The sequence below is a fragment of the Barbus barbus genome (genome assembly GCF_936440315.1).
Source record: "Barbus barbus genome assembly, chromosome: 49".
Classification (NCBI taxonomy): domain Eukaryota; kingdom Metazoa; phylum Chordata; class Actinopteri; order Cypriniformes; family Cyprinidae; genus Barbus; species Barbus barbus.
Genome location: NC_136727.1, coordinates 16,957,248 through 16,971,647, shown reverse-complemented (window position 1 = coordinate 16,971,647; position 14,400 = coordinate 16,957,248). Strand labels below are relative to the sequence as shown.

Genomic DNA, 14,400 nt, shown 5'->3' with positions numbered 1-14,400 from the left:
AAGAAAAACAGAAAATTTATGTAAATTACATTAAGCAGACATTAAAATCTGCTATTTTCACAGACAAAAAACAAGACAGAGCTCTCACTTTGACTATTTCTTCCCCACAGACGTGCCGCAATCGCCCCAAAATGTCCATTACACGGTCTGGATGGGCTTTCCACTTCAACAGGGCTAGTAGATCGACTTCACAACACAAACACAACAAGAAAGTGTTATTACACTGAGAAGTATACACAACAACTGATGAATGAAGGAAAACTGTTAGTGTCCTTGCACACTGAGTCTGAAATTTTTGTATGCGTTTTTGCAGTTTTTTTGTATTTGTCATCCTTTCCTATCAAAATGCTTGCTACGGATGCGAAAATGCAGAAAATTGAACCTGATCCGAATTTGTTTATGACGGACGAATGTTTCGGAGGCAGTGTATAAATGTGAATGAAACGTGAGGTCGTATTTATTTTTTAATGTGCGAAAATTTCGGACTCAGTGTGCAATGACATTTAGTGTTACCATTCTGTGTTAGTTTGGTGGAAGAGAGCTGAGTGGATATCCAGAGGGTTTCCTTAGTGCTGCGCTGGAATATGAGGCTGGACGGGATGTTGGGGCAGCCGTTGAAATCGTCTTTACAGCAGGGCAGACCCAGGTACAGCGCGTGGTTACTGAAGGTAGTGTTTTCATCACACTAATCCACGTACAGAAGAGAGGTTTACAAGTTAAACAGGGTTATTATCATTCGCTAAAACTGATAGATAAATAAATTCAACTTGAAATAAAGTAAATGAAACAAAATTAAATAATACAAAGTATAAAAACCTTATTTCTGCAAGTTGCCAAGGTAACATTTAGTTTAGTTTTGGTTTTAGTTTCACTTAACATACCAAAATAACTAAAAAATAAAACTGAAATAAAAACGCTAATTAAAATCGTAGACACACTACTGAATTATATATATATATATATATATATATATATATATATATATATATATATATAAATGTATATGTATAATATATATTTATCACGATTAATCACATCCAAAATAAAAGTTTTTGTTTACATAACATATGTGTGTATTGTCTAGAATTATTATGTATATATAAATACACACAAATACAGTATATATTTTGAAAATATTTACATGTATTTGCATGTATATATTTATATTATACATAAATATATTTTATATATATAAACGTAACATTTTTCTTAAATATGTGCATGCTTGCGTGTGTGCGTATTTATATATACATAATAGATATACACAGTACACACACATGCACACGTGGTTAGAATTGTTGGTACCCTTGGTAAATATGATCAAAGAAGGCTGTGAAAATAAATTTGCTTTGTTAATCCTTTTGATCTATTGTTAAAAAAAAATCACAAAAATCTAACCTTTCATTGAACTAAAACAATTGAAAATGGGCGAAAATCTCATTATGAAATAAATGTTTTTTTTTTCTCAAATACACGTTGGACACAGTTATTGGTACCCCTAGAAATTCGTATGAGTAAAATATCTCTGAAGTATATTCCCATTTATATTCACAATTTTGAGCACACCAGGGTGATTATGAACATGATATTATCCAGCCACTGCTTCCTGTTTCACAGAAATATAAATAGGAGGGAAAAAAAGCCCAAATTCCCTTAATCACATTATATATATTTCTGATGTGCAGCAAAAGATAATTGAGCTTCACAAATTAGTGAAGTGGCTTTAAGTAAAGAGCTAGAGCAGTGAAAATTCCCATTTCCACCATCAGGGCAATAATTAATCATTTCCCATCAACAGAAAATGTTGCAAATCTGCCTGGAAGAGAACGTGAGTCTATATTGTCCTAATGCACTGTGAGAAGGAGAGTGTTTGAGTGGCTAAAGACTCTTCAAGGATCACAGCTGAAGAATTTCAGAAAATAGTTGAGTCTCAGGGTCAGAACACCTTTAAAAAAAAAAAGAATAAAAATCAAACAGCACCTACATCACCACATGTTGTTTGGGAGGGTTTAATGAAAAGAAAATGCTCTCATCCAAACACAATCCTCAGCATATTCAGTTGTCAGACACGACTGGAACTTCAAATGGGACTGGCTTTTATGGTCAGATGAAACAAAAAAAATTGCTTTATAGCAGCAAACACTCAAGATGGGTTTGGTGAACACAGGGATAAAAAGTACCCCATGTGTACAATGAAATGTACTGCTGTATTTTTGATGTTGTGGGCCTATATTTCTGCTGGAGGTCCTGGACATCTTGTTCAGACGCATGGCATCATGGATTCTATCAAATACCAACAGATAAAAAAATCAATAAGTGACTGACTCTGTTAGAAATCTTATAATGGGCCATGTTTGGATCTTCCAACCGGAAAATATTCCAAAAACAAACCTTAAAAACAACACAAAAATGGGTCACTGGGCACAAAACCAAGCTTCTGCTGGCCATTCCAGTCCTCTGACCTGAACCCGTAGAAAATGAGTGAGATGAACTGAAGAGAAGAAGCACCAACATGGAGCTGGGAATCTGAAGGATCTGGAGTGATTCTGGATGAAGGAATGCTCTCTGATCTCTTGTCAGGTGTTCTCTAACCTCATCAGGCATTATAGGAGAAAACTCAGAGCTGTTATTTTTGAAAATGGAGGTTTCAAAAAGTATTGAATAAAAGGTTACCATTAATTGTGTCCAATGTGCATTAGAGAAAAAAAAATATTTATTTCATAATGATATTCCCCCCCCCCCATTTTAAATTCTTATTCTCCAATGAAAGGTTAGATTTTTGTGAATTTTGGTTTTAAAATAAAATATCAAAAGGATTAACAATGCAGATTTATTTTCACAGCCCTTTTATTTTCACACAACCCATGTGTACCAATAATTCTGACCACGTGTGTATATTATGCAAACAAAAATGTTTATTTTGGATGTGATTAATCGCGATTAATTGTTTGCCAGCACTAATATATATCATTTGAAACTATAATGCTATGGAAATCATGACATCACTATAGGCAAGTGGATAAAAGTGTTTTTTAAATCCACTTTAAAATGTGCTTTTAAAAATGATATTCTAATATATTAAGTGTTATTATTTTAATGTAATTCAAATTACTTTTTTTCTACTGGAATACCTAAAAAAATAAAATAAAGTAAATAAAACTAAACTAATAAAACTAAACTAAAATAAATAAATAAAATAAAAAATCTTCCACACATCTTGACACTTTTTTTATTTATTTATGATGTGTTTCACATTACGTAAAGTCTGCCTCACCTTGTAGACGTAAAGCTCATGGCTCTCATCTGACAGTGTGGTGCCATCTTCCCTCATAAGCGGAGTGAAAGCAAAGCTAAAAAGCTTCTTTTCTCCTTTGTCCTTTGCTGTAAAAAAAAAAAAGAAAAAAGTTTTAATATTTGAATATTGTCCAAAGTGCTTGTCGAGTTTCAAGTGCCAGTAATTAAAATTAATTAAAACGTTAAAATAAATCATATCACTTCATGAAACAAGTCAAAAAACTTGATTTTTGAATATGTCAAGTAGTGCATGCATCATATAACCCAACAGGTTGAATAATGAGTAATAAAAGAGTATCTTGTCCATTTAAAAAAAAAAAAAAAAAATATATATATATATATATATATATATATATATATATATATATATATATATAATATGTGCAAAATTATACAAGCAGTGTACAAAGTCCTTACTTGAGCAGTGTCTGAACTCAAAGCGCAGATGGGACCCGCGGAAGCGGTCTATGGGGATGGGCAGTTTGATAACCTCACTCCAGCGCGGACTGTTGTTGTGGTAGAGGACGAAAGAGCGGTACTCGCTGATGTTGTGTTCTCCTGAGCCCAGACTAATGCACTCCTGATAAAAGATAGAAGAAATGGAAACCGTTTGCTTTTATGTGGCTTTATAGTGTGCATCAAAGCTTGCGCCACCAACATTTATGATGGGTTTATGTAAAATACATCAGAAAATCCCAAACTCATTTACTCCTCCAAACTGACTTCAATTTTGTCTGGACGAAATGATTCACCACATGAGCTACAGATCACTGATATGTTTTTCAAAGGGATGGTTTATCCAAAAATGAGAATTCTGTCATTATTTACTCCCTCGTGTCATTCCAAACCCGTACTTTTTTTATTTTTATTTCAATAATCATGCAACAACCCTTTATACAACATTGGAACAACATGGGGATGAGTAAATGATGGCAACATTTTGGCAAAATTTTCCTTTATTAAAGCAGTTTGACGTACTTTGAGGATCTCGCCGTCAGCGTAGAGCACATACATGGTGACCTCAATGTTCTTCTGAACGCTTTTGCCTCCTCTCTCAAAGTCTCCTCTCTCCAGCGTGAGGTAGAGGTCGTTGCGTATGTCGCCTGAAGATAGAAAAAAAAAATACACACAAATACACATTGTTTGGTAATATTAGTCTTTTTCAGTTTGGCTTGGTAAAACTGTGCTTGTTACTGTTACTTATATTTTCGTTATGGAGAATTATTGCAAGAAAAACTCAACATTCATGTATAGCCACATGGATTTTATAACAGTTCAGACATCCTAGACCAAAATCTGATGACAAATTTTAAAGAAACAGCTGCACAAAGATTTTTTACAACCCGAATTCAGTGTGTTTAAATGGAGAAATTTTACACTTTTATCCACGACATGAGCTCATTTAAAATTTGATGCTTGCTACAGGTCCCAAAAAAGTTGGTGCAGGGGCAACAAAGGGCAGAAAAAGCAAGAAATTTGGAAAAGATTCAGCTGGGAGAATAACCAGCAACTAATTAAGTTAATTGACATCAGGTCTGTAACATGATTAGCTATAAAAGAGATGTCTTAGAGAGGCTTCTCAGAAGTAAGGCTTGCTTGGTAAAACTGCACTTGTTACAAATACGTTGTCATTTTATTATATTTATATTTTGTAGAATTATTACAAGAAAAACTCAACACACGTGTTATCACGTGGATTTGAAAAAAGTTCAGACATTCTAGATAAAACTGATGGCAAATTTTTAAGAAACATTTGCACAGTTAAATAGTTTTCCCCCCATTTCTCTCTCTTCTCTATATATACACAGTATATCTTCTCTTTTTTTTTCCTACTAAAACCACACCTGTCTTGTTCAAACATCCGCTCAGACATCCTATACACAAAACTAATTGTAAATAAATTGGAAAGAAACAGTCACACACATATTTTCTTCAGCAAGTGTAATCACTTAAGTGCACTGTTAGTGTATATAAGTGTTTTGAATTGTACATACCACATTTACATGACTTCCATTTCCATTTTGACAACTCATTTATATTCAAATAATGTTGCAGTCATTAATAAAGTTGCTGGCAAACTGTTTTACTTATTTGCAAAGCAAAATTTCAATGGCATTTGTCACTTGGAGAGTGTTAGTTTGGACCCTGACTAAAGATACGAGCTCAGAACCAGCATACATCAGTCTACTACGACTAATCCATAAAAGCTGGATAGATACAAGAACTGTAAATAAATTTGCTAGCATGTTCCTATATTTAATTGGTTTTTGTTCAAGCTTAAGAGAAAATATAATCTTGGATGGACCAGGCACACTTAATTTAGCTTCACTTTTAAACCCTTTTACAGACTGTAATGAAAGCTATTGCTACATAAAGGTCAAATCGTTTGTCCAGCTAAACTGTTAAGGTGAAACGGTACCCACTGGCTGTAAGAAATCTCATCAAACATCAACTTCTTGTGATTCCATATGTAACCTTGGTTTTCAGTCGACTCTTTCATTATAAACCTCATTCAATCCATAACCCAGCAGCCCACATTCTCTGAGCCGCGCGGCAAACATCTGAATCATAATACTCAAAATAAGCACAGACTCTCTCTGGAATTGTGCTTAGCTCTTACCCGTCTACTCAGGGGAACAAAGTTTTAGCTGTTAGTGAAAGAAGTTGTGGGTTTAATTTGATTTCTTCCAATTACAGCTGATGCAATAAAAGAATGTGTGGCTCTTCAGAGCGCCACTAGAAACCATTTCTCCTTCTGACACCCACCCTGCAGACAGTTATGAGTGCAAGAGATGTATATTTCAGCGTACACCTTTAAGAAAAGCTTAAATTTGCTCTGATGCCACCAGATATCTCTTGAATGTCTTTACTGGGGGTGGATATACTGGTGGAGAAAGATATAAACCACCTTACGCAATAATACTTTCGCTTTATTTTGTGTGTAATGTGCATAATGAAATAGTTTACTTGATTTTTGCTTGCAAGATGAGAAGACTGAAAATGACTCATACATTTTGAGTAACAAGGAACAAAATTGACTGCCTGAGGACCTTTGCAAACATTATGAATCTCCATTATACGTATAAAATAATATTACTAAGTAGTACAGAATATAACAAACATCTGCTCTTCTAAAAGTACCCTAACAAAAGTGAATTTATATAATAATAATATAAATAAATAAATAAATTTGTCAGTTTTGAGTTTGGTTTCTGTTACCTTTCCAAGATTTACATTTAGATTTAAAAATTCTAACTTTCCACATTTTTTTTCTTTAAATGATTGTTGCTTGTTTGTTCAAATTCAAATGAACATTATTGGCATGACTTGCATAGTATTGCCAAAGCATTGTCCATTACATGAATATGGAACAAACAATTATATAATACATAAAACAGAATAGATCTGTAAAATAATTAAGTAAATAAGTACATGCATTTTTTATTTTTTTTCCACAAACAAGAAAAATATTGAAAAAAAACATCTTTGTACAACATGCAAGAAATGATATTGCTTCAGTTTTGTCCACTGGCTGACAGTCTTAGTTTGTGACAGGCTGATACATATCTTGCTGCTGTTGTGATCATTTTGGGATTTTCCCCTAAAATGTGACTTAATTTGTCTGCATTTGGTAATGCCATAAAATGTGGTTTAATTTGTTTGAATTTGGTTAAATATGCAGCTCTAATGCGGTGATAGCAATCACAGTGCAGTAAGAAATGTTCCTCTGTTTACAGCTCTTTCTGCGAGCACAGTGAACACAGTCTCTGTTCTCGTGGCTGCCATATTTGTCTGTGCCATCCTCTCTCTATAGCCAGACAGTGATCACTCATTTGTGATCTTTTACACAGCTCAGGTTTGTAGTCTCTTTTCAGGTGTAAATACAGCTCCATCTTCTTTTGTATTTTAGTGGCATCTTTCCAATAGGCAATGTAGTTGTGTTTTTGTAACTGTGTGATTTGGTTGGGCCTGATTGTGCTATGCTGGTTTGGGTGTAGTTGAGTACCAGCTGTAAAAGTGCACTCTCCTGCAGGTTCTGCTCCTGCCACTGCAGGGCTTCAGCCTGGTAAGAGCTCGGATCACTGTATTTCAGGTGCTGGTGAAATTTCACAGCTCTCTTTTGAATATTAATTAATAGTGGATATTGTCCTAATTCAGCTCTGCACGAGTTGTTTGGGGTCACTCTGTTAACTTTTAAGATGTTTTTACAAATTTGGGTGTGCATAATTTAAATTTCTTCTTTTTCCCATTTAGAGAAATCTTGGGTTTTTAGAGGTCCCCTTGTTTGTTCTATTGCACAGCATTATTACACAGGGTTATTATAGTTAACAAAAACTGAAACTGAAATCATTAAAAAAAGTTACTTAAAATGAAATATTAACTGAAAAATAAATAAATAAATAAATAAATAAATAAATATGTAATTCAGCTAGTTGCCAACATATCTTCAAATAATAAAGTTACTAAAAATGTAGAACAAAAAAGTTAATAAAAAATGAATTAAACTATACAGACATGCTATATAAAATACTAAAAAAGACAAAAACACAAAATTACTAAAACTTTAAAATTAAACTGTAAACAAAACAATATAAAAATATAAATTGAAATATTAACAAAAACTATAGTAGTATCTCAATGATGCTCAAAGAACACTGCTACACAATAAGTGTATAACAATCACATTTTGACAAATTTATTTTTTAAAATGCAAATACCTGTGAAATTTGACAAAATTGGCAAGTTTGTTTTGTTTTTTGGTAGGATACTTTACTTTAAATGAAATTGTAAAGTACTGATGGGTAGATCTTTAAGTATCTTATAGCCCGGTTCACACCAAGAACGATAACTATAAAGATAACTATAAAGATAATGATATTAGCGTCGACACCAGCGGACACGCTCATCTGCTGCTTTAAATTCTCCAGCTTCTTATGGCAGGATTAATTCTGATTGGCTGTCAATGTTTGTATCGTTCATCAGCTGGAAAAGAAATCATTCTGATAGTGATTCCAACGATATCGTTTCTCTGTGCCTTTATCGTTATAGTTGTGGTGTGGACTCAGCTATTCTTTAATATTGAAAACGATTTTTAGAACTATATCTTTATCGTTATCTTTATAGTTTTCGTGCTTGCTGTGAACGGGCCTTTATACTTTCAATACTAATTCTGTACTCAATGAGCTTTAAAGTGAAAATAAATAACTGTATTAATAAATGGTTAGGTTAGAAACAATTTATTTTCAATCTTTGAACATTATCTGGAGTCATTAGAAAACAAAAGTTGTTAAAGTTTAATTATGATCTGTATTTTTTGTTAGTAAATCATTCTCATAACTCAATTCATTGTGTTTAAAATGAAACATTTAAAATGATTTAAATACAACGTTAAAATGCTTATAATTACTAAACATCTTTTGAATAAATAATACCAGTATCATTGATGCTACTTAATATCAGATCGAAAAGAAAGTAAGCCAACTTTCACACAACAAAAATGCTACTCTTAGTGAATAGACCAAGAAGAAAATCTAGAATAGAAAGCAAATACGATCACAAATGCTTTTAGAAACAGTGGATGGAATAGACAAAGCTTTATTTAGTAAAAGCTGAAATAAAGCTTTGTTTGTTTGGCTGACAGTATCCTACAGTTCCACATCCTGATAAAAATGTTATCTGGCAGCAGCAGGCTGGCTTCCCTGTGAGTGCTGGATTGCGTTCCTGTTTAGACGCTTTCTGTAATGGGTAACGGCTACAGCGTTAGACACTTCTCTCCCCTGTTCAGAGCTATTTCACTGAATAAAATCCATATAAAGCGCTCTATTCAGGCACAAATTCCTTCCAAAAAGAAACAATCCTGGTGCATTCCCAGCTGGAAAGAAGAAAAACGGCCTAACAGCAGTAGCTAACATATAAAGAAATGGAAGAAGATTCTACGGTTTATGTATTATGTGCTCACGTTATGTTTTGTTATGTATATTAAGAGGACGACAAAACACAGAATCACAGGAACCAAAATATCCAAGAATCAATCTGGACATTTTTACACTAAGATAACCTTCATATACTGTATCACTTACAGTGTTGTTGCCATTAACTGGAACTAAAATTATTAGAAATAATGCTTAAATAAAACTAAATTATTAGACAAAAAAATAAAAAACCTTAAGAAACACTGATTTTTGTTTATTTTTATTTTTTGAGAATCTATGTGGATATATTACACTTAGATTATCTTACATCACTTAAAGTATTGTTATTGTTAAACTATTAAAAATAGTTTTAAAGCTGAAATAAAATAGATAAACAAACATGAAAGTTAGAAACAACAAAGAACAACAAAGAAAATTAAAAATGAACTGATAACTAACTGAAATAAATGAGCGCCACAATTACTAAAACCATTTTGCTTTAAACGAAAGTCATGGTTAGTTTGGTTCATGGCTTAGAACTTTCTGAAATCCCAATGGAGAAAGTGAGTGTGAAAAACACTTCCAGAGCCAAGGCTGTTGAAAAAAGGCATTAAAAAGAAACTGAAAAAGCTGAAATGGATGATGCAATATCAACCTGTCAAGACACTGACACCAGAAAAGGAATGTACAAATAATTCCGGAGAAGTTTTGTTAAACAAACTCATCTCCAGCTTATTGAAAATGTCATGAGAATGAATAATTCTCAAAGCTTGTGGCACTTCAAGTGTCATTAACATTTCATAATGCTAACAGTTCAATATTCCATCTAATTGCTGGCGCCAAGACTTAATATCGTTTGACAGACAGATATTGTTTTTTAATCCCAACGCTGAGACTATGCTTTTGAAACCTGGCCAGTTTGATATTTTTCAGGAAATAAAGTCAATGCGGCAATCTGAAATAATATTATATGGGTTTTTCCAAGATATTGTGGTTCAATATCATCTAAGCCTCTTTCAGAAAAATACGCACCTCAGAAACCCAAGGAACCATGGTTCTCAGAGGCCTATCGACTTATTGGTGCTTCAAAGCGCTGAATTTAAAGAGCACAGCCTTGTCTGTGATTATAATTGAACTACCTCAGGTTGATCGATCCGTGAATGATAAACCAATCATTGAGCCCTTCAGAAGAACAAGGAAGCGTTAACTCAGAAACAAATGAGAGGGATCCTCAGAAGAAGATGAGGACCTATCAATCCACCTACCATTGAAGGACATCTGGGAGTACAAGACTGATGTGCGAGTTTATGGATGAAGAGAAGAGATATTGTGCATGGCTACATGGTTTTAACACTGAAGACTGTTGGGGAATAGACCCAAGAGCCAGCATTCCATCGAATGACTCAAAATTTTGAAGGAACACGCAGTGACAATTTATTAAGAGAGCAACTTTGAGAAGCCCGCAGACTCGTTCTGAATCACAGGGAAGGGATTTCTTAACTCAACTTTGACGTGGCAGGAGTCCAGCTGGTTTTACAGGCCCTCTGGGGTTTGGAGCAGAGAGCCGGTACCGTCTGTCAAAATGTGGGTCATATTCATTTATATAAGCTTGATTCTACGCAGTTAAAAAGCAATGAGGGCGATTATGTGCTGTTACGTACAATTATTAGTAAGGCCCTTTCACAAGACTTGCTTCAAGGCTTACGCGTAGCTTTGACCTCCACTTGAAAGGCATTGCAGATAGTGTGATGGAAGGGTGGTTTTATGAGGTTGCTAGGTAATGAGAAAATTATTTAAGGGAACAAAAGGTTCTAAGTGATTCCTTTGATACAATGAAAAAGCAACAGATGTTTGGGTAAAGGTACGCAAACATTTATTATTGTCCGTCATTTTTTTTTTTTCTTGCAGCTGAAATCCAGTCATTTCAATGGGATGCGATCTGGAATTTACAACCATCTACTGTATATCACCTCAGGAACCATCTACAGTAGCAACAACCTAGCAACAGTCTAAAAAACACGTTTGCATCGGCATAGTAACACGCTGGAAACCACCCACAACACTCTAGCATATTGTGAAAACTGAGTCACACTTTATTATTTCACTTGAAAGGAATGACAATATTACAATTTCTAACCGATATGTTAAGCCGATAATTATTTTTGTTATGCCTGATAACCGATAAAATGGCCAGTATTAAAATGTGACGCTATTTTGCCTAATTAAAATAAAAATGTAAAAACAACAAAAAACTAAATTAATTGATTTATATGCTACAAGTGAATTTAGGCATCACAACATTGTACAGTATGAAAAATAGACACTCATTTTCAGATATGCTAAAGATTACATTTAACAATTTTTTAAATTATTAGTATGTTTAAAGACTAAATTTAAATGAACATAAAATGAATCTGAATGCAAAAGTAAGGGAAATGAGCATGCATAACTAAATAGCCAATATCAGCTAACATTTTTAAAAACTCTAATATAATAGTACCACCATATTGTGCACTGTGAATAACTCTTTTCTTGCTGCAACAGACCAGGAGTATAAAATCTTGACATATCCTCTTGGATTCATTCAGTCCTGAACGAATCTTTAAGTTCAACCGTGACCTTCATGGGACTTACCTGGCATGATCACATCAGGGAAGCCCAGTTTGCGCGTGATGGCCACGCCACGGTTGAATATCATGGGGTTTTCCCTGCGCACCTGCTCCATGTCGCCCCTCAACAGCTGCAGTGAGATGATTAGACCTGCACGAGAAGAAGAGTTCGGGGAAATGTGAAACGACTTCATCTTGACAACCACTGTAATTATCCTTGTGATTACATTAGTATTTATTTAGTAAAATGGGCCTTTGTTTCGAAGAACGTACCAGAGAGATTGCATCTCTGTTACAATTTTGTTCAGGTCTCTATGTCGGTTGCCAGTAACTGCTACAATTCAATTCAATCAAGACATTGTTTTGGGTCTACAATGCTAATGACCTGGCTACCCGCTACCTTCAATCCCTCATTAAATCGCACACACCGGCCCGCCTGCCGCAATCAGTCATTCTGATTGCCTGGCTCCCGTCAGTTCCCAGTGGGAAGGGTTTCTGTTCATCCAGGTCCAGAAATATTTCTAGGCCTTCCCCTCGATGGTGGAATAAACTCTCAATTAGAACAGCTAACATACCAATTACTACTGAAAGATACCTCAAGACACACCTCTACCATATTCGTTATCCACTAGAACTAGACTGGCCTTACTTTGCTTGCTGATGCAGCTCATTTTAAGGGTTTTCAGGGATGTGATCTAGATTTTCAATATTACTTTGGACTCTTTCATCAATTCCCACACATTCAACGTAACGCTGCTTGGTTTGAAAGTGACTATTGTCCATCGCTACACTTTTTGTAAGCAACTTTTCTCAAAAATTTAACTAACGTGACCAGACTTTAATGCTGCAGGCCAGTAACCAACCACCAACAGCACCACCTACAGTAGCAACAACCTAGCAACCACATAGCAACAGGCTAAAAACGCATTGACAATCGCATAGCAACACCCTGGAAACCACAGACATTCTGTAAAAGTCAACATAATTATTTTGATTGAAATTCTGGCCAATATGATATGGCGATAATTATTTTCATGTTATGGCTAATAATCGTTAAATGGCCAGTATTAAAATTGTATACAATTTTGTCTAATTAAACTAAACATATTTCTAATTGTCTAAAATATTTTCAATATTAATTTCTTCAATATTAATATGACTCCATCATTTCCCAGATGTTCTACATAAAATGAATAAAAAGGTAATTACAATTTGTTTTCCCCCTTGCAATGTATCTCATAATTCAGAATTGAGAGATTCAAATTCAGAACTGAGATATAAACTCGATATTGCAATAGCGAGTCAGAATTGCGAAATATAAATTTTAAAGTAAAGTAAAGTCGTGACGTATTGTCAAGTATGGTTACCCATACTCGAAATTGGTGCTCTGCGTTTAACCCATCCAAGTGCACACACACAGCAGTGAGTAGTGAACAAATGCACACACACACACACACCGTGAACACACACCCGGAGCAGTGGGCAGCCATGCTGCAGCGCCCGGGGAGCAGTTGGGGGTTCGGTGCCTTGCTCAAGGGCACCTCAGTCGTGGTATTGAGGGTGGAGAGAGCGCTGGATATTCCCTCCCCCCACCTACAATTCCTGCCAGCCGGGGGCTCGAACTCGCAACCTTTCGATTACGAGTCCGACTCTCTAACCATTAGGCCACGACTTCCCCGAGTCTTAGAATTCTGCATTCTAAATGCAGAATTGTTGGATATAAACTCGCAATTCTGAGAAAAAAGTCAGAATTGCAAGATGTTAATTTACAATTCTGATAAGAAAAGTCCAAATTGTGAGATGTAAACTCACAATTGCGAGAAAAAAGTCGCAATTGTGAAAAAAAGTCGCAATTACATTTTTTTTATTCTGTGACAGGAAAAAAAGAATTGTGTAATAGATGTAAACTAAGAATTAAGCGAAACAAAGTCACATTTACCAAAATTTTGTGGGTAAAATTAAGTCATTCCAATAGGAATCTGCTAAATAGTATGATCACAAGAAAGTTCCCCACATAGATTTTGTCTGTTTCCTAGTTGGTTACTTGAATTTATATAACTTTATACAATTATTTATATAACTTTATTGAAGTAGAATTATGTAGAATTTAAAGAGAACCAGACAACCACATATAGTTCTTTTAACAAAACAAGTGAAATGTTGACTACAACAGCAAAGCAGGATAATGGATAGACTTTTTGGAAGGACTGTTCAGTTTCAGTGAAGCTAAATGTTCCTCATCTGATGATAACACTTAAATCAAGTGTATGGCCATTTTGGGACTGCACTTACCGTAGTTAGTGCTGGGGGCGGTGTATTTGGTGCTGGACTTGCGGATAATGTTCTCATGAATCTGGTACCACTCGTTTTCATTATTACAGCTGTGAAAGAGAGAAGAAAAAGGACAAACGATCATAGCAAAGAAAATATGTTGTGCAGATGAAACAGGTGGAATCGCTGCATCAGTATTCAAACAATTCCCAGATGCTTGGAGTCACAAATGTAATTTATCAGTATACAGTATAAGTAACTCAGTTTCAACAGAAGTTTCAGCCTTCTCCTAAGGTGGTATCGCAGTACGCTAA

General features: G+C 34.7%; 1 protein-coding gene across 1 annotated transcript in view; it reads right to left on the bottom strand.

The window, feature by feature from the left end:
* Window positions 1-14,400, bottom strand: part of LOC306867622 (dedicator of cytokinesis protein 3-like) — a gene marked incomplete at both ends in the record, with an annotated part of 204,398 nt that overhangs the window by 31,213 nt on the left and 158,785 nt on the right. Inside the window, 7 exons of the mRNA XM_079413390.1 lie at window positions 89-186; window positions 514-685; window positions 3,275-3,381; window positions 3,712-3,874; window positions 4,273-4,397; window positions 11,841-11,966; window positions 14,108-14,196. Coding sequence (XP_079269516.1) covers window positions 89-186; window positions 514-685; window positions 3,275-3,381; window positions 3,712-3,874; window positions 4,273-4,397; window positions 11,841-11,966; window positions 14,108-14,196 — 880 coding nt within the window. The remainder of the gene's footprint in view (window positions 1-88; window positions 187-513; window positions 686-3,274; window positions 3,382-3,711; window positions 3,875-4,272; window positions 4,398-11,840; window positions 11,967-14,107; window positions 14,197-14,400) is intronic.